This window comes from Bos indicus, chromosome 25, assembly GCF_029378745.1.
Source record: "Bos indicus isolate NIAB-ARS_2022 breed Sahiwal x Tharparkar chromosome 25, NIAB-ARS_B.indTharparkar_mat_pri_1.0, whole genome shotgun sequence".
NCBI classification, from domain to species: domain Eukaryota; kingdom Metazoa; phylum Chordata; class Mammalia; order Artiodactyla; family Bovidae; genus Bos; species Bos indicus.
The window spans coordinates 37,884,665-37,904,038 of record NC_091784.1 but is presented as its reverse complement, the minus strand read 5'-3'; the positions used below and the strand labels follow the sequence as shown (position 1 = coordinate 37,904,038).

Below are 19,374 nucleotides of genomic sequence, written 5' to 3'. Positions count from 1 at the left end.
AAAGCTGAGCGCTTAAGAATTGATGCTTTTGAACTGTGGTGTTGGGGAAGCTCTTGAGAGTCCCTTGGACTGCAAGGAGATCCAACCAGTCCATCCTAAAGGAGATCAGTCCTGGGTGTTCATTGGAACGACTGATGTTGAAGCTGAAACTCCAGTACTTTGGCCACCTGATGCGAAGAGCTGACTCATTTGAAAAGACGCTGATGCTGGGAAAGATTGAGGGCAGGAGGAGAAGGGGGTGACAGAGAATGAGATGGTTGGATGGCATCACTGACTCAGTGGACAAGAGTTTGGGTGAACTCCGGGAGTTGGTGATGGACAGGGAGGCCTGGCGTGCTGCGGTTCATGGGGTCGGCAAGTCGGACAGGACTGAGCGACTTTAGTGAACTGAACTGAACTGAAGCAAATCTGAGCTCAGGTGCCGGCTCCTCCGGGAAACCTTCCCTGACTAGCCCCTACCCAACGCCCCCACACAGTACCCAGGGTAGAAGCCTCTTATGCGTACCAATACCCGGGTGCTTCCCTCCGTCACCCTCTGACCCTAAGCCTCGCACAAAGCACCGGAGGATACAGTAAACATGTGTTGACAGACTGGGCTCTAATCTAAAGTGCCATGAGGGAGGCGCTTTATCTCGCGGTGTGTCTGGAGAAACGTCCTTCCCATAACGGAGCCCAGATGCAAATGCACGGAGGCGCTAAGGGCCCGCAGACGGTGAGCAAGAACGGAGGCAGGTGGGTGGAGCCTCTGGTGGTCTGGCGCGCTCTCTCGAACGGTCCCCAGGGAAGGGGGATCAACGAGACGCACCGGCCTCCGAGAGTCCTAGAGAGGAAACGGAAGGGGCCCCTCCTTAACGCACCTGTCTGACCGCGTCCGTCGCCCACTTCCGGCTCGCCGCTGGCTGGGGCGAGCCTTCCTCAGGTGTGGGGCTGTGAGGGGAGGCGAGTTTGAGTAGCGGGGCCGAGGTGGCTGGGGCCCGGGTTCCGTGCTGTGGGGCTGCTGCGGGTGTCGGCGGTGGCGGCGAGGCTGACGCTGAGGCGCGCGTCTCCCCGGAGCTGCCTTCCGCAGCACCGAGGCCTTGCGGGTCGGGATCCCGGGGGCGCCGCACGGCGCTCGGCTCAGGTAGGAGGGAGGTTGGTCGCGCCCGGCCAGGGTTGGCTTAACGGGGGAGGTCTCCAGAACCCGGATATCTTGAGCCGAAGCAGAACACTCTGAAGAGTGAAAAGTGGTCATTTTAGAACGAGAAGCTCATTCAAAGAACAATAAAGTGGCGCCTTCTATTTGTGCAGTGCTAGAAATAAAAGATGAGTGAGTGAGGGCTTCCCCCACCCCCCGGCCCACTCTGGGCCGGTCAGTAGGGCATCTTAGTTCCCAGACCAGGGATAGAACTCATGCTTCCTGCAGTGGAAGCTCAGAGTACTAACCGCTGGACCGCCAGGGAATTCCCCAGAATGAGGACATTTCTTTACCAAAGGGAATCTTGTAGATGGAGACACATGGATAAGCATTCGCACTATAATGTGGTAAATGCAATCGTGGGATGAACAAATTCAATAGCTAAAAAGTCAGGAAAGAGAAATCTCGATGCAGCAGAGAAAACAAATAGGGTTAAAATGTAAATACATTTGAAAAGGATAGATAGATACACGAACACAATAGAATATTAAGCAGACACTTTGATAATATTAATGCCTACTGCCATTCGCTTATTCTCTGCTACATGTAAGGCGATTCTCCCCGCTTTCTCCTACCCCAAGTCTACAGGTCTCTTCTTTCTCATGAGTACTTGAACTTGTGTAAACCTTTCTTTTTTTTTATGGCTTCCCATGTTTCTTATCTACACTTTTGTGTTTTGGGAGGCTGACCTCAATCATCTGTCTAACCTTTTACATACTCAGTTTCTTCAGTACACTCACTAGGATGGTTGTCCGTATTAAATGAGAGCGTGTGCTCACATGCTTTCTAAATGGTAAAGCATAAGTTGGAATTCTTTTGATCAATTATAGTAATGGTATGTATATCATTCTGTTGTTTTCTTTAGGCTGAGCACACTGTCACATTCTAGCCACCAACAAGGCTATTGGTTTTGCCTGCAAAATGCCTTAACTGTCTGCTTCTTTGCCACCTCCCTGATCTAAGTCTCTATCTCCTGCTTGGACTACGGTAAGTGCAGCTTTCCTTCTTGACCCTTCATATCTATACTCTGCTGACACTTTGCAGGCAGAGTGACCTTTGAAGAACATATATCTCCCCACTAAAATAAGGAGTAAGAGTGAAGTCCATAATCCTTACTGCATGCTCAGGCCCTGGATAATCTGTTTTCCTCCTTCCCCTGTGTTCTGTCCCTCTGTCACTCTACTGAAGCCACTTTGCTCTTTGGTTTGTTTGCAGACTGCCCTCCTAATGTCTAGCCCCCAGGCTTTTGCCTGGAAAGTTCTTTGAATGACTGGCTCATTCTCATTCATTTGTTGGGTCTCATCTTAAGTGTCATTTCTTTAGAAAAGCCTTCTCCAAGTTGATTGTCCCCATTAACACCCTCTTATTTCCTTTTTAGAACTAATTCTCATTTATAATTTAAATATATTTGTTTACATTTTTTTTCCATCTGCTGCACCAGTTTGTGAGTTTCAAAGGGCAAGCACTTTTGTTCCCTCTTGTGTTTCTAGCTTCTGTGGGCCAGTCATAGATATATGTTTAATGTATATTTTCTTTGATTTTGGAAGAGTGGGCCCTGGTGACTGACCTAGTTATAATACATCTCCATTTAATGATTATCCTCTTCATGAAATTCTTCAGTATTATCCTCTTCATGAAAGTCTAAGCTATTTGTGGGTATAAGCTAAGTCTTGTATGTTTTCTATTTATCCTCCACACATAAGTGGTTAGCAAATACTGAGTTGAATTGACATGACTCAGAATATATGTCTCGTCTTTTGAAAATGTCTCATTATCCTGTTTTCCAGTGGAATGTTTATTGATGTAGAGGCAGAACTGGGATACCCCGAGCTTCCTGGAGTCTTATTTATGCTGTCCTGTTGTCTGTCTGTTCTTCCCTACAGACCTTCAGTCTTTTGGGAGGTGGTGTGAAGATGCTTGTAGAGCGTCCAGGGATGGCAGAAGAGCCTCAGCAGCAAATGGGTGGCCATGTGGTAAAACTAGAGAAAGAGCTGCCGTGGGGCAGGACGAGGGAGGACCCCAGCCCGGAGACTTTTCGCCTGCGGTTTCGGCAGTTCCGCTACCAGGAGGCGGCCGGGCCTCAGGAAGCCCTCAGGGAGCTCCAGGAGCTCTGTCGCCAGTGGCTGCGGCCCGAGCTGCATACCAAGGAGCAGATCCTGGAGCTGCTAGTGCTGGAGCAGTTCCTGACCATCCTGCCACGGGAGTTCTACGCCTGGATTTGGGAGCACGGCCCCGAGAGCGGCAAGGCCCTAGTGGCCATGGTGGAGGACTTCACGCAGAGAGCCCTGGAAGCCAAGGCGGTGGGTGAGAAGGGGGTTCTGGGTCATGCTTTGTTGATTGGAACGGAAGCGGTAAAGAATCTAGAGGTTTGATGAAGCAGTGGGAGTGGGTGATGTGCATGCAGAGTCTCCTTTCTCTGCTTCCGGGCCACTAGAAGTACTTTTTGGAGGGTAGAGGAGTTTTCAGCAAGGAAAGCCATTTCCACGGAAGACGCAGGGCCAGTGGAAGGGCCGGTGGCTGCTTTTCTGGTCATCAGGGCAGGGCCTTGGCCATATTTCCTTTGTGAGCCTTGCGTCCAGGAAGGCAGTGGTGGACCTCCCAGTGGTTAGCACTGGCTTCTAATGCAGGGGGCACTGGATTCAAGCCCTGGTTAGGGAGCTAAGATCCCACATGCTGTGTGGTATGGTCAAAAATGAAAGAAAAGGAAGGCAGTTAGGATGGATTTCAAAGGCCCAGGGGTCTCCTTCCTCTTTGGGTGGAGACGTATGTGGGCTTGCAGGGAATTCTTCTTGGTGAACAGTTTTTCTCAGGAGCGCTGTCTGTAGCAGTGCCATTTCCACATTTGGGATGTTGGCTCAGATGATCACATAATGAGTGACTTGCACCTCAGAGGCTTCCCTGGGACTCTGGTCATGTCTCTGTCCCTCTCTGGTACAGTTTCCTGCTGGCTGTCTAGGAAAGAGAGGACAGGACCGAACATTACTGTTTTGCTTGCAGGTAACAACCTTCCTTCAGTTTATCCTCCCCTTTCCCACAGCAGTCACCCTGACTTCTTGTGTTGTCTAAGAGAGTTGTTTTGTTTTGTCTTTAGTAGGAGCTTAAAAGTGGACCAGGAAGGGCCTGTTTTTGTGGGTTTTGGTTTTCCTTGCTATTTGTAGAACAATTTTTTTCCTCACTAATTCACTGTACACTTTAGGCCTTATATTTTTTGTTTTCAGCATCTTTAACTGAGGAATGTTTTTTCCTAATGCGTGTTTTGGGCTAAAGTTCTCAATGAAATGATACTATCTCTCTATGATGTTGTTCATGGTGGAATGTGATCAATACTGAGGTGAGCTGAAGGGACTCCTGTCAAATGGCATGGATACAGACAAGTATCTGATCTCAGAGCCTGATGAAGGCAGTTTAGCTTCCTTTTCACCTTTTCACTGCTGTGCTCAGGAAGAGCTGAGCCAGCTTGTCCATGCCCCAGCAGCTGGAATGGCTTTCATGACAGCCTTACACAGGCCTCGTTCTAACAGGTGTTGGGGACTCTTCTTAGGTTCCGTGCCACGTGCAGGGACAGCGGGAGGAGACAACGCTTTGCAGAGACCCCTGGGAACCAAGTGTCCACCTGGGGCCCGTGGAGGTCAAGCCCGAGTGGGGGATGCCCCATGGGGAAGGCATCCAAGACCTTGACCGAGGCACTGAGGAGCAGCTCAGCCAGGACCCTGGAGAGGGGACGCAGGCCTTCCAGGAGCAGGGTAAGATGCAAGCAGTAAGAAGATAGGGTGCAGAAAACTGCTTTGTACCCCACGTTTCCCTTTCCTTATAGACCCCTCAGCTGAGGGGTCAAACCAAGGCACCTGTGGGCGCAGTTTTGCGTTTCCCTGACTTCCTCTTTGACTTTAGTAGGAAACAGATGCAGTGGAGTTGTTCTCTATAGCTCGATCTCTCAATTTCTGCTATCTGGGATCACTCTGTCTTGTCATTTCTTCTCCTTCCCCTCACATCCTTAATATGGAGAGCGCCAGGGCATATGTAGCTGATATGTAGGGATTTTTTTTTTTTTTTTAAGTGGGTGGATAAACCAAATTCCTGAAAGTAACAGGTGACTTTACTGTGTTGCAGAATCTCAAAGGGGATTATTGTGAGCCTGTGACTCGGGAGCATGAACCGTCCTGAAGGGCCATGTGTAGTGGGTTGGGCCCTTCTTCCCAGCTGAGAACAGAATTGGGTACACCCATGCCCGGCCTGTCTGGAGGCTCCTTATGGTTCCTGGGGTTCTGTGTGTCGGGCAGCAGAGCCTGTGGCTGAGCTGCTGCAGGACAGTGCTAATCCTGCTCCTGTTTTCCTTTCCTGTTCAGCTCTGCCAGTCCTTCAGGCTGGTGCTGGCCTCCCTGCAGTGAGCACCAGAGACCAGGAGGTGGCAGCCAGCTTCCTGACGGCTGGATCCCAGGTGAGCTGTGCCTGCCCTTGAGGGATCACGAGGTTGCTTTGAATGAGGCGCACCTTCCTCAAGAGTTCTCCTCACAGCAGAGCACTGTGCACAGAGTTGAGTGATTCTTCCTTTCTCATCCTGATGGATGTGACAGCTTCGTTTTCTCCACTTGACTATCAATCATCAGTTATTAATTTGGATTGAGCCTATTATGCCTTAGGGTCTAGGCATGAGGCTCAGTTCACTCATTTGTATTACTCTTTGATTTCTTCTTTTTTTCCTCAGTCAACTCAGTATTACTCTTGTAATTGTAGTGTTATTCAGTCACTCAGTCATGTCCGACTCTTTTGCAGCCCCATGAGCTGTAGCTCACCAGGCTCCTCTGTCCATGGAATTTTCCAGACAAGACTACTGAATACTGGAGTGGGTTGCCACACCCTCCTCCAGGGGATCTTCCCAACCCAGGGATCGAACTCACGTCTCCTGCATTGGCAGGCAGATTCTTTACCTCTCAGCCACAAGGGAAGCCCAGTTGTGAGGAGGAAGCCATTATTGGTGGAAACCCCACAGGCATGATTTAGGCTGTGGTGGGCGGCCAGGAGATCAGTAGCCCTCTGTGGATAGCTTTTATGGATCTGTCTGTGGCTGCTCTTCCTGTGGACCCCTTCCTCCCCACCGAGTCAGCAGGAGTGTTGCTGACTCAGAGGTGGGGGTGCCCAGCAGTGCCAAGTGGAATGGTCTCTCTGGCCCCTCCAAAGGCTGCACCAGGAGTTTTGGCCTTGTTAGCACTTCTTAGCCTGCCACAGATGGGGGTCCCTAGAGCACAGGTGGGCAGTCCTGTCATGGTGTGAGTGTCTCCCATGGCATGCCCAGTGTTCCCAGGGAGGTGGGGGGTTTCTAGTGTGACAGCTTTCTGAAAGGGACATCAAGTCTTAAAGTGAAGAGTTCCTTGTAGAAGGAAAGTTATCATTTGGCAGAAAAAAAAGAAGTGACTCAAGTTTGATCTCATTAAAGCAGTATTTAGGCAAGGTTTGGTGCCTGTGCTGTTTCCTGCTTCTGTTGACCAAGGACATTTAGGGGAGAGGAAGAAAGACATCAGCACTTTTTTTTTCAGTTAAGTTAGACTCTCTCCTCCTGCCACAAATGTTCTTTACTGTGTCATGACAGCAGCACATTCATTTTAACGTGGCGCTGTTCTTAAGACAGGGCCTGCCCAAGTGTTTGCTTATCTCTGAGGGAAAATTGATTCTACATGAGGGGATAAATAGCAGCCCCCATCTCCCTCCAATATGAGGATGTAGTGGAGGTGATTGAGTAGTGGAAGTTGGAGGCTGTGGTTATTGGGTACCAGCAAAATCGCTGCAGCAAAGACTCAAAACAGTGCCTCCGACAAGTCCATCACTTCTCTGTCATTAAACTGTCTAGAGGGAGGCACTTCCAGTCCCCTTTTGGAGCCATCTGGGACCCTGGTTCCTGTGCTGTTTCCTGCTTCTGTTTTCCAAGGACATTTAGAGTAGAGGAAGAAAGACATCAGCTTTTTTTTTTTTTTTTCAGTTAAGTTAGACTCTCTCCTCCTGCCACAAGTGTTCTTCTTTGGGGAGAAGTGATCTTCTCTCTCTGTTCTCCCCTGGAGTGTGGCTCCCTGTGTGTCTGCTCTTTAGCTGTTCCTGCCTTGGGATTATTTCTTTATCCTTAGCCATCTCCTGTGCTGTTTCAGGGGTTGGGCCCATTTAAAGACATGGCCCTGGCTTTCCCTGAGGAGGAGTGGAGGCACGTAACCCCAGCCCAGATAGACTGCTTTGGGGAGTATGTGGAACCCCAGGACTGCGGGGTCTCACCTCCAGGTAAGACATCAGAAATGCTGGCTGTCTCCTCTGTATTTTGTCAAATCAGGAAGCATTAAGTGTCCTTTTTCCTTTTCTCTTTTAATGGCCTTGCCTGAAAGGACTTTCCCGTTGAAGCGTGACTTGTCATTTTCCTCTTTTCTTGGCTTCTTTGCTCCCTAGTATCTCTCTCCTCTCTTCTTTTCCTTTTCTTCTTGATCTTATGTAACCAATTATTCTGTTAATTTAGAGAGAGTAAAAGAGGAAACAAAGGAAGGACCTGTGGAAGAGCGTTTCATTCCTAGTAAATGTGCTGATGTCGAGGTGGCTTGGTACAGACAGCTGCGTTCACTGGCCCATCCAGCAGTCATGAAGCATCTGTCCTGAGTCAGTCCCTGTGCCAGGCTCCCAGAGACCCAGGGCAATAAACCAGGCTGAGGTGGAGGGCACAGTGTGAGCAGGGACAGTGACCTGAGGGAGGATGTGGAAACATTGCTGGAACAGGTTCATGATCCTAGGGAAGCTGAACATCTCGACGACTGTAGAATAGCATGTGTAACAAGGTCATGTGTAAGTAAGTGTGGAATAAACAGTGCTAATTGAATGCATGTGCTGTAGAGACCCACAGCGGGGGAGAAATCAAGGTGTGTTCCTTAGAGGATGGCATTGAGTCAGATTTTGAAGGAAAGCACAGGGTGACTTAGTAGGAAATTAAGAGGGAAGGCATTGTAATTTAGCAGATGGTTCCGTGAGAAGGCAGGAAGATGGTCTGAGCTTGGGCTGCTGTCACAAAATACCACCAAGTGGGTGGCTTTAACAACAGACACTTAATATCTCCCAGTTCCGGAGACTGGGAAGTCCCGGATCCAGTTGCTGGCACATTTGTTGTCTGGTGAGGGCCTCTCTTCCTGGTTCACGGGCAGTTGCCTTCTTGCCAGTCCTCATGTGGCAGAGGGAGGGAGAGAGAGATCTCATGTTTCTTCCTCCTTTTTTGTAAGGCCGTTAATCCATCACGAGGGCTCCCACTCACATGACCCCTGTGTGCAGAGAGCCAGCCCTGGCTTCTGCTCTTCTGGGACGTGGTCCCATCCTGGGGGCTCCACCCCCAGACCCTCACCTAATTAGGGTCCAAAGGCCCCACCTCCTAACAGCAGCCCCAGGGGCCTGAGAGCTTCAGCCTGTGAATTTTGGAGGGAACCCAAACATTCAGTCCATAACAGGTGGAAAGAAGTAAAGGAATGTCTGGTTTTAGAGTCAGAGCAAGTGAAATGCACAGAGGTCATTGGTAGTTGTTAATGGGACACGTTAGAAGCCAGGTTCTGGCTAGAAGTTTCCCTTCAGATCTCTTCAGCGTTGGTCTGTATCTCCTTTGTCCTGTAGGCCTGGGGAGCAAGGACAAGGAGGCAAAGACCCAGCTGGCAGACCCCAAGGGGCAGCTCGCTTGCGGGCGGGCAGAGAGGTGTGGGGAGGCCGCTCTCCAGGGCCCGGAGTCGGGAAGACCAAGCGAGCAGCAGGCCGGGAGCTCGGTGGGAAACGCGCCCGGGCCGCTCCTGCCCCAGCACAGCGTTGCCCCGCTGCCCGATGACCTCCAGACCCACAGCTCCTTCTGGAAGCCTTTCCAGTGCCCTGAGTGTGGGAAAGGCTTCAGTCGGAGCTCCAACCTGGTCCGACACCAGCGGACGCACGAGGAGGAGAAGTCGTACAGCTGCGGGGAGTGCGGCAAGGGCTTTGCGCTGCGCGAGTACCTGCTGAAGCACCAGCGGACGCACCTGGGCCGGCGGCCGCACGTGTGCAGTGAGTGCTGGAAGACCTTCAGCCAGCGCCACCACCTCGCGGTCCACCAGCGCAGCCACACAGGCGAGAAGCCCTTCCAGTGCGCGGACTGCTGGAGGAGCTTCAGCCGCCGGCAGCACCTGCAGGTGCACCGCCGGACACACACCGGTGAGAAGCCGTACACCTGCGAGTGTGGCAAGCGCTTCAGCAGGAACGCCAACCTGGCGGTGCACCGGCGGACCCACACGGGCGAGAAGCCCTATGGCTGCCAGGTGTGCGGGAAGCGCTTCAGCAAGGGGGAGCGGCTGGTCCGGCACCAGAGGATCCACACCGGGGAGAAGCCGTATCGCTGCCCGGCCTGCGGCCGCAGCTTCAACCAGCGCTCCATCCTCAACCGGCACCAGAAGACGCAGCACCGCCAGGAGCCCCCGGGTCAGTGAGGGTGCCTGGCCTGGATGCACCTGTTTGGCTCACGGGACCTTCCGGGAGCACCAGTGGAGGGAGACCTCGTGGGAGGAAGTACCTACTGTTACTTCCTGAAGGGCTGCCGGTGTCAGGAGTGTTGCGTGTGGAGAGGCGCTTTGACCCCTTTTATTTCCCCTCGTTTCAGACGCTGGGTAAGGGAGAGGCCTGCTTTAGTTGAGGTGCCACGTCTCTCACCCAACTGGTGCTAGCACTTCATAACCTTTCCAGGAATTGATGGTCCAAGTTTCAGTTCATGTCAACATTTTTCTCCTTCCATGTATGTTCACATCCACCTCCTGAGCAAATCTGGGCCTCCTAGTGAAATCTTCTCACCTGTCAGCAGTTGGAACCTCATTTTCCTGAGGGCTGTGTCCCTGCAAGATCATTAGCTCAGACTCTGATTCCCTCTCTCTCCCCAGTTCTCTTCCATTTAACAAATATTTATTGAACACCTACTGCCCCAGTGACCAGACAGCTGAGACCTCATTGCCCCAGAGTGTGGGATCAGGCTCTGGAAGCAGATTTGTTAATAAAGCAGAGCGTCCTGAGTTACATTCCTGGTGAGTGCTGAGTGAGAGGAAGTTCTCTGCTCCAACTGCCCAGTTCCTGATCTTTCCCTCCCCAGCTGGGTCGCTTAGGCATCCGCCTTTATTTTACTCTCTCTATGGCCCCTTCCTCTCTGTGACCTACTCTCAGTAGTAGTTTCTCCCATTCCATTGTTCCTTGAACAAAAACAGCTGTCCACACATCTGTTAGGAAATTAATATTTTGCTTTTGGTCACTGTCTAAACATGAGAGTATTTTTTTTTAAAAATCCAGTTTGGAATGAAGTTCTAATTAAATGAGTCTGAAAGATGAACTGGTATTAATACATTTGATGGCACTTTACAGCATATAAAATGCACTTCCCTGTTTTCTCACTTGACTCATTCCACAAATATTTATTGAGGCCTGACAGTGTGCCAGGGACTCTTCTGGGTGCTTGAGGTAGGTTAGTAAATAAAATGGGGGGAGTCCCTGTCCTTGGGGAGCTTACCTGTTAGTGAATGTGTTTGATCTTCAGAATCACCCGAGGTGGAACCTGTGGATACTCCCAGATACTGTCCGGACCTGGGCATCTGGGCCTGTGCCTCCGTCCTGTCTGCTCTGGCCCCGCAGTGCATTCGCGACCACCTGCCTCTTGTTTCTGAATCATCTCTGTCCTCGGTGCATCTCGGTCCTTGTCATCTGAGAGGTGCTTGGAATCCTCAGGCCACCTGGAGATGATGAGACGGTAGCTGGCTGTTTTTATATGAATGCTAATTTAGGAAAAACAAAGATGTTTTTAGGAATTAAATACATTTTTTTAAAAATGAGAAGATGCATTATCTGTAACTGTGTTTAAGCTCTCATATTATTTTGCCATCATTAAAGGGTTTCCTTTTTCTTGGACTTTCTGGAAACTGCCTAACTAGCCCAGACCATGCTGCAGTGCCTTTGGATGCCGCTGCTGAGTGAGTTAGTCTTCTGATGGGACTGTAAGTTAGTTGTCTTTGGACTGTGTCCTGTGTTTGCAAGATGTGATTTGTTTCATGGTGCCTCTTAATACTATCTTCTTTCACTGGGGTTTCCCCCCCCCATTTTCCATTGTAAATGGGATATTGATAAATGGTAATGACTTTAATACAGAGAGTTGCATTACTCACTCCGATTTGAAACACATTATTTTATCACTTATTTGGCAGGTAACCATGGTGTTTACATTTGACTCAGCAGAAGACGTCCTGGCCCTTCAGTTGTCCCCGTGAGGCTGTGAGTACTGTGAGACGTCCACTTTCTGAGATGCTGGACTGCCATTTCCCAGCACTGTTGAGTCCAGGTGCAGAGTCAGCTCTTTTCTGCCTCACGCCTCAGACAAGCCAGGCAAGGCTCATAGCCACCTGAAGTCCAAACCCAATGACAGGCTTCCCTCAGCCTCTGGCTCTAGTCTGTAGGACATAGGGGCTGACCTGACCCGAGTTTGGTCTTTTCTGAGAGGTGTGTAGGGGGCATGGGCCAGCATGGGTTTGGCGTTGCTCATCAGTGGCCTTCTGTTTACCTGAATTAAATGGCAGATTCTCTGAGCATACACTGGGTTTTCAGCCAGTTGGGATCTCAGAAGGGAGCTTCTGTAAGAGTAAGAACTTGCTGTCTTCCCGTGTGGACTCCCTTGTTTGCTTTGAGACCAAAGCTTACTGACGGTTCCTCCAAAGAGTCCCAAAAGGAACATTTTCCCATAGAGCTGTAGTAACCTTATTTTTGATAGCTATTCAAATGCCAAATATTGTTTTCTGTATTTTTCTATTTAGGAATTTTTTTAGAATAGAGAATTTCAAACATACATAAATGAATCCTCATGTATTCATCATTTAGCTTTAACCATTTGTTTATGCATAGCCAATCTTGTTTCATTTCTGCCCCGTCCTCCTCTTCATCTTCCTCCCCAGCTGAAGTATTTTGAAGCAAATCTCAAATGTTTATAGATATTTCAGTGTATACTGCTAAATGTTAAGGATTCTTAAAAAAATTATAATAATAACTACATTGCTATTATCATACCTAAAAAATTAAATAGTTCCTTAATTCCCAATTAATGTACTTAAAAAAGAAACCACATGATTTTTAAAAAGCTCCTTTAAGATCAAAGTAAGATCCATAAATTGTAATTTGTTGCTTGTCTTCTAAGTCTGATATATCTTTTCCCCCTTGATATATGCTTTTCTTTTTTATTTGGCCATGCTGCATGGCTTGTGCGATCTTAATTCCCCAACTAGAGATTGAACCCATGCCCCCTACAGTGGAAGCACAGAGCCCTCACCACTGGACCACCAGGGAAGTCCCTTCCCTTGAAAATTTATTTGTTAAAACAACTGGATTATTTTTCCTGTGGACTTTCTCACATTCTGAATTTTATTGCTTGCATACTCATGGCATAGTTAAATATAGTTCTCTGCCATCTGATTAACTAAAAACTGCAGGTGTAGAGGGCTAGTCAGGTTCATGTTTCACATTTTGGCAAGAACATACTACAGATGGTGGCTTGTCTGGGTTGTTTCTCATTATATAATGTTAAGAGCCTAAATGTGAAGTCAAGTGGGCCTTAGGAAGCATCACTATGAACAAAGCTAGTGGAGGTAATAGAATTTCAGTTAAGCTATTTCAAATCCTAAAACACGATGCTGTGAAAGTGCAACACTCAGTATGCCAGCAAATTTGGAAAAAGCAGCAGTGGCCATAGGACTGGAAAAGGTCAGTTTTCATTCCAATCCCAAAGAAAGGCAATGCCAAAGAATGCTCAAACTACCGCACAGTTGCACTCATCTCACATGCTGGTAAAGTAATATTCAAAATTCTCCAAGCCAGGCTTCAGCAATACGTGAACCGTGAACTTCCAGATGTTCAAGCTGGTTTTAGAAAAGGCAGAGGAACCAGAGATCAAATTGCCAACATCCACTGGATCATGGAAGAAGCAAGAGAGTTCCAGAAAAACATCTATTTCTGCTTTATTAACTATGCCAAAGCCTTTGACTGTGTGGATCACCATGAACTGTGGAAAATTCTGAAAGAGATGGGAATACAAGACCACCTGACCTGCCTCTTGATAAAATTGTATGCAGGTCAGGAAGCAACAGTTAGAACTGGACATGGAACAACAGACTGGTTCCAAATAGGAAAAGGAGTATGTCAAGGCTGTATATTGTCACCCTGCTTATTTAACTTCTATGCAGAGTACATCATGAGAAACGCTGGGCTGGAGGAAGCACAAGCTGGAATCAAGATTGCCAGGAGAAATATCAATAACCTCAGATATGCAGATGATATCACCCTTATGGCAGAAAGTGAAAGAAGAACTAAAGAGCCTCTTGATGAAAGTGACAGAGGAGAGTGAAAAAGTTGGCTTAAAGCTCAACATTCAGAAAACTAAAATCAAGGCATCTGGTTCCATCACTTCATGGCAAATAGATGGAGAAACAGTGGCTGACTTTATTTTTTTGGGCTCCAAAATCACTGCAGATGGTGACTGCAGCCATGAAATTAAAAGACGCTTACTCCTTGGAAGAAAAGTTATGACCAACCTAGACAGCCTATTAAAAAGCAGAGACATTACCAACAAAGGTCCGTCTAGTCAAGGCTATGGTTTTTCCAGTAGTCTTGTATGGATGTGAGAGTTGGACTATAAAGAAAGCTGAGCGCCGAAGAATTGATGCTTTTGAACTGTGGTGTTGGAGAAGATTCTTGAGAGTCCCTTGGAGAGCAGAGAGATCCAACCAGTCAATCCTAAAGGAAATCAGTCCTGAATATTCATTGGAAGGACTGATGTTGAAGTTGAAACTCCAATACTTTGGCCACCTGATTCGAAGAGCTGACTCATTTGCAAAGACCCTGATGCTGGGAAATATTAAAGGCAGGAGGAGAAGGGGAGGATGAGGTGGTTGGATGGCGTCACCAACTCAATGGACATGGGTTTGGGTAAACTCCGGGAGTTGGTGATGGACAGGGAGGCCTGGTGTGCTGCAGTCCATGGAGTCACAAAGAGTTGGACATGGCTGACTGACTGAACTGAACTGAAGAGCCTAAATGCATTTATTTCACTAATTCTATAAAAGAATCTTCATTTATTAGCTGGGATGCCTCACAGCTGTATCTGTGCACTCATACAGTTCACAGAGGAAAGGAAATACTGGATTCTTCGTTCCCTTATTTACCCATCTTCACAATAATGATCTCGTGGCTTTTCTCCTAAACTAATCACCATGAAAGTGGTCAGTGATTATTATTTTTTAATAAAAAATGGATTCTTGAATTTAACCAATCCATCACAGTTGTTGATGCTCAAATAATTTCAGTTCTGACCAGTGGGAGCCTCTTCACATTGGCTCCTGATTCTGTATAACCCTAATCACCTTTGATGGCTTCTTTGCTCTCATGTGACAGGGTATTATAAGCTCATCTTGTTCATTTCAAGCCCCCCTTGAGAGTAAAGGGAAGTGCTGTTATGTTAGGACAGTGGTGTAAACTGGGACTCCAGGGCAAACAGGGACAGTTGGTCACTTTATATTTAGCCCTCACTGTGTGTGACAGGGTGTCTGCAGTTCCCTCACGCTGGGCTAAGGCTGTGCACTTTCAGGGCCTAGCTGTGTGTGCCATGCCGGCTGTGGTGGTGAGAAAGGCTGCTGCTCCCAAGGGGTATGACCTTTGGAAGAGAAACCCCTTTTTATTTCTTGGGCATTAACAGACCAGATAACTTTCTGCCTAAGGTCTGTCCTGGGGAGCAAATGGATTAAAAAAAATGCTTCTCAAAATGTATGCCAGGGTGAATGTTGTCTGCAGACTGATTAAGTATGCTAGGGAGAAGTAGGAATACCTTTGTTGCTTAAAAAATAAGCTGGTTTCTTATCCCATCACCTTCACCCTGCAACACAAGTTGTCTGGATCCACTTTTGAGATGGGGAAAGGAGCTGTCAAAACATGTCTCCTTGCTCTTGTAAACTTTGCCTGAGTTTCTCAACCTTGACACTGTTCTCACTGTGTGCCAGGCACTTCTTTGTCTTGGAGGCTGCCCTGGCTTTTTTGTGGGTCATAGGCTGTTGAGCAGGATCCTTGTTCTCAGTCTATTTGATGACAGTTGTGACAACTAAAGTTGTTTCCAGGCCTTCCCAAATGTCCCCTGGGGCAAAATTGATCTTGGCTGAGAACCTCTGCCCTTAGGGTTCAGGGTAAGTGCTGGGGCGAATTAGATAGCTTAGCTATTAGAAGAAAAGACTGGGTTTCTAAGGCCTGGACCTTAAAGACCCCTGGCCTAATTTCTAGAAAACAAAGGAGCTACTAGAGCTCATGGGTGTTAAGTGCAGTGTTGCCAGGCAGAGCCAAGAGCTACTGAAGCTGAGTCTCAGGGTGGGTGCTGGGATCTGTCACAGGCAGCCTGGCATGTGGCTTTGGGTTCTCTTCAGGCAGGCACTTGCTGTGAAGCCTCCACACAGCAGTGAGCTGGGCCTGGACTCACCATCCCCAGTGAAAGCAGGTGCATGTTGGGGGCCATGCAAGCATGGTGCAGCCACTGCCAACATTTTTGCCTCCATAATAAGGTCTTCAGGGCCCACAGTAGACATAAATATTTGAATGGATGAAAGCCCTGGATTTCTACCTTTTTCATGGCTAGAAGTCTCTCAAGTGTGCCTTAGGAAGGAAGAGCACTGAAGCACGGTGCCCCTTGGTGGCCCCCCAACCTGGCAGTCATCTGTAACTGCTGCACGCCATCTGCAGGGACATCAGTTCACTTAGCAGTTCTACAAGTCAGAGCAGCTCACTTGGGCTTCTTAAAATTTCATATCCCTTTCTTGCCTTTTTTTTTTTTTTTTCTTTATTGTCTCAGTGAAGGGCATATTTCTAGAGACTGGTCTTGTGCAACCCATTCCCAGGGTTGATACCTTTCAATAAAAAACTACATAAACATTTGTAATGAAGTGGGGAGGGTAGGCTGTCATCTTCTTTGTGTTTGTCTCCGGGAACTTAAACTGCTGGGAGAGTGAGGGTGGAAGGGGTGGGTGATGCTGGTGTTGCACCCTGAGAAGCAGAGGGACTGAGGAGATGGAAGAGCACAGAGGGGCCAGTAAAAGGGCTGTCTTCACTGCTGTGTGCACTAGTCACAGCTCATGGTTTCCATGGCCAGAGACCAGGAAACACAGCAAATGCAAGAGCTGGCTTCATATTTCCCCTTCCTACTTAAAAAATGTATTTATTGAGAAGGTGGTGTATGAGCTTTTAGACAAAGACTGGGAAAAGGGATGGTAGAAGTCTATATTTGTCTTCTTGAGTCCCACCCCTGGGAGCTATTTGAGTCTTAGACCATCTCCATGTCTGTGAAAAATTTGAGAAAACCCAATCTCTATCATCTGGATGTATCATGGACTTCTGTGGAAGGGCTTAGCAGATTCTCTGAACAGGAAGAAGTAGAATGGATGATGAACAGTTAATTGTTGAGAACCAGTCTTCCTGTAGGTTTTCCCAGCTTTCAGTTTTAGGAATTCCAGCCACCTGGACTAAGGTGCTGATGAAAAGAATGGAAAATAAGAGATGGAAAAACCAAGAGTTAAAACAGTGTGGTGGTAGCACAGATACACCAATGGAGTGGAATACAGGTTCAGAAACAGACCCATCTTTGTATGGAAATCTAGCATATAATAAAGATGATATTGCATGGAAAAATTAACAAATTTGAATTCACAAAAAAGATAAAAGTGACTCTTGAACATATGAAAAGATGTTCACCTTCACTCATGAAATAAATGCCAAGTAAAGCTACACTGAGATATTATTTCTTATCCTATAGATTGGTCATACTTCAAAAGCCTGACTACATGTGTTTGATGGGTTTGTGGGGAAAAAAGGAATTCTTAGGCACCTCTGACAGAACGCAAAATGGTACAACTTTATGTGAGGGGAATTTAGCAGTGCTATATCTAACAAAATTACATGTGAATTTAGTCTAAAGACACGCCTCTAACAATAAGAAGAGACATGCACTAGACAATTCATTGCAGCGTTCTTTGTAGCTCCCTGGTAAATCCCACCGGGTGCTGGTCACATCTCTGTTGAAGTGCTTTATATTTCAGGAAGTTCCTGGAGCAGTGGGGCAGGTAACTTGATCATGTGGTATTTGACTGTAGAAGATCACTTTCTCATGGAATAATGGCATCTGATTAAAAAAATTCAATGTAGGGGATCTAGAGGTGACCAGGTCCACTGTCTTAGAACATCCCTTGCCTTCCATGGTCCCACAGGGGATACTGCTCCCCTAGGAGGCACTCAGCTCTCAATCAGATTAGCTTGCTCAGCTTGCTATTTTCAGCTTGGGTAGTGGAAGGGTGGGCATGTTCCTGCCACACTCAGTGCTCAAGGTGAAAGCTATCCTAGGATATTCAGGATAGAGATTTTTATCCTTCATGGTCTTAAACTAGTTAAACAAGGAGGCAGTTAGAGGTAATTCTAATGCCTTGGCAGCCTATATGAGCAAACCCAAACCTTGAGCCTGTGAATGCCTCAAGGTTAAAAGAAATTGAAAAGGATGACCAATCACAAACAGCCAGCTTGACTTCCTGTATAAGGCAGCCTTAAACTACAGCCTTTCAGTTTATTCACTTCTCTTCCTTCTCTGTAGACGTCTTGCTCCTGCCTCCTGTGTGCGGAATGAGTTTTGCTCAAATAAACTGAAAACTTTTACTATGCCTCCTTTTTTATTGTTTAACAATGCTTTTCAGCAGAGACTCTCCAAATGTCCTCTGAAAATCCCTGACATCAAAGACACCAGGGAACTTGTTTGAAATGTACTTGGGGATGGAGGAATTTTCCACTGGTACCTTCCTTTTACCCGACTCCTCAGGTGGTAACATGCATGTCTTTTGAGAGCGCTTGCTCCATCATCATGTGGGACACTGGTCGCACCAGAGCACTTGTTGAAACATTTGAATAAATCCCAAAGTTTCCCCCCACCAGCCCAAAGCAGATACAAGATGGTCATACAAATGAACAGTAAGTCATGATCTTAGCAAAGTGCTGTTATGACTCTCAGCTCGTAGCCATAATGCAGGAACCTCTTAAACAACAAGGATAGTTACATCCTAATTTCACACTAGAAGATTTTGGTGGGGAGGAGGGAATCAGAAATTCATTTATTGCTATGTCTCAGCACAGTGCCCAGCTTAATAAAAGTGCTTCACAAAGATGTCTTCAATGCATCCATTTCTCTTGGTGCAGTCACCTAGTATCTGCTTCTCTGCCTGCTGCTGCTTCTCTCGTTTTCTCAGTTGCCATCACTCTCCTTCACTTTCACCTCCCACGATGGGGGAGGCAGGTGAAGCACTTTGCATAGGGCATCTTGGGAGCGCAGCTCTACAGGAAATGCTTGAGTTCTGTTATAATAGAAGGAGGTTGTGCTCATCTGTAACCACGTGCTGGGTTGGGTGTGGAGAGTCCAGCAAAGCCGGTGTGGTTCTGGGAGAGGTGAGTGTTGCAGAGGATCCACCAGGAACTCTGACAAAACCCTATCTGTACATTATTCTGAGGGCCCAGTCACCACCAGAAATATGAGAGAACAAATAAATGAGTATTTTAAGCCACTGAATTGGGGTTGTTGTTTATGAAACAACAGTAACTGAAGCACAGCCTGCCCACAGGAGCACTCCTGGTTAACGCCTGGTGCCTGAACCGCGTTTATTTTTCTTACAGCGCTCACAACTGTGGCATGTTGAATGCTTTTCTTCTTAATTTTTTTTCTGCCTCCCTAATCCCTGGAACATCAGCTGCTGCAAGAAAGAGGAAACTTTGTTTGCTGGTACCTCTCTGGGATAAGGTATCTGGGACATAATTTCCCTTGAGCTCAAATTACCTTTGTTGAACAGATGCAGTACCTGTGGCCCCTGGTGTGGGGAAGGCACCCACTGTGAGCAGAGGGAGTGTTGTATGACTTGGAAAATGATGTAAGAGATATTTTTTATTCTAATTATTCTTGGAGATGCTTCCACTTTCCCTCATAACACTTTTAAAAATGTAGATAACAACTCTTTTTTTTCCCCTTAAATATTTTATTTTAAAAATATAAACGGACATTCTGGTATCTTCACAGGATTGAGTTTATGCTACCAAGTCTGTAAGGGTGGCTGAGCTTCTGAACATCTTATAGTTGACCTGTGTGCAGGTGGTTC

General features: G+C 47.4%; 1 protein-coding gene across 14 annotated transcripts; it reads left to right on the top strand.

Annotated features, from left to right (window-relative positions):
• The first annotated feature begins 820 nt into the window (after positions 1 to 820).
• Positions 821 to 17,893, top strand: LOC139179597 (zinc finger and SCAN domain-containing protein 25-like). Of its 14 annotated transcripts, none has more exons than XR_011563932.1 (10): positions 926 to 1,120; positions 2,040 to 2,161; positions 3,058 to 3,474; positions 4,716 to 4,917; positions 5,521 to 5,612; positions 7,312 to 7,438; positions 8,798 to 9,622; positions 10,719 to 10,928; positions 11,069 to 11,148; positions 11,380 to 17,893. XR_011563932.1 is itself a non-coding variant. In XM_070779216.1 (9 exons), exons 3-8 carry the CDS (start codon positions 3,088 to 3,090, stop codon positions 10,919 to 10,921), a joined length of 1,836 nt encoding a protein of 611 aa, XP_070635317.1. In that variant the 5' UTR covers positions 926 to 1,120; positions 2,040 to 2,161; positions 3,058 to 3,087; the 3' UTR covers positions 10,922 to 10,928; positions 11,069 to 17,893. The 14 variants fall into 14 exon arrangements, 6 of the variants coding, with proteins under 6 accessions (XP_070635316.1, XP_070635317.1, XP_070635315.1 ...); XR_011563931.1 differs by having other exon boundaries at positions 11,069 to 11,172; XR_011563930.1 differs by having other exon boundaries at positions 10,719 to 11,148; positions 11,380 to 11,446; positions 13,037 to 17,893.
• The last annotated feature ends 1,481 nt before the right edge of the window (positions 17,894 to 19,374 follow it).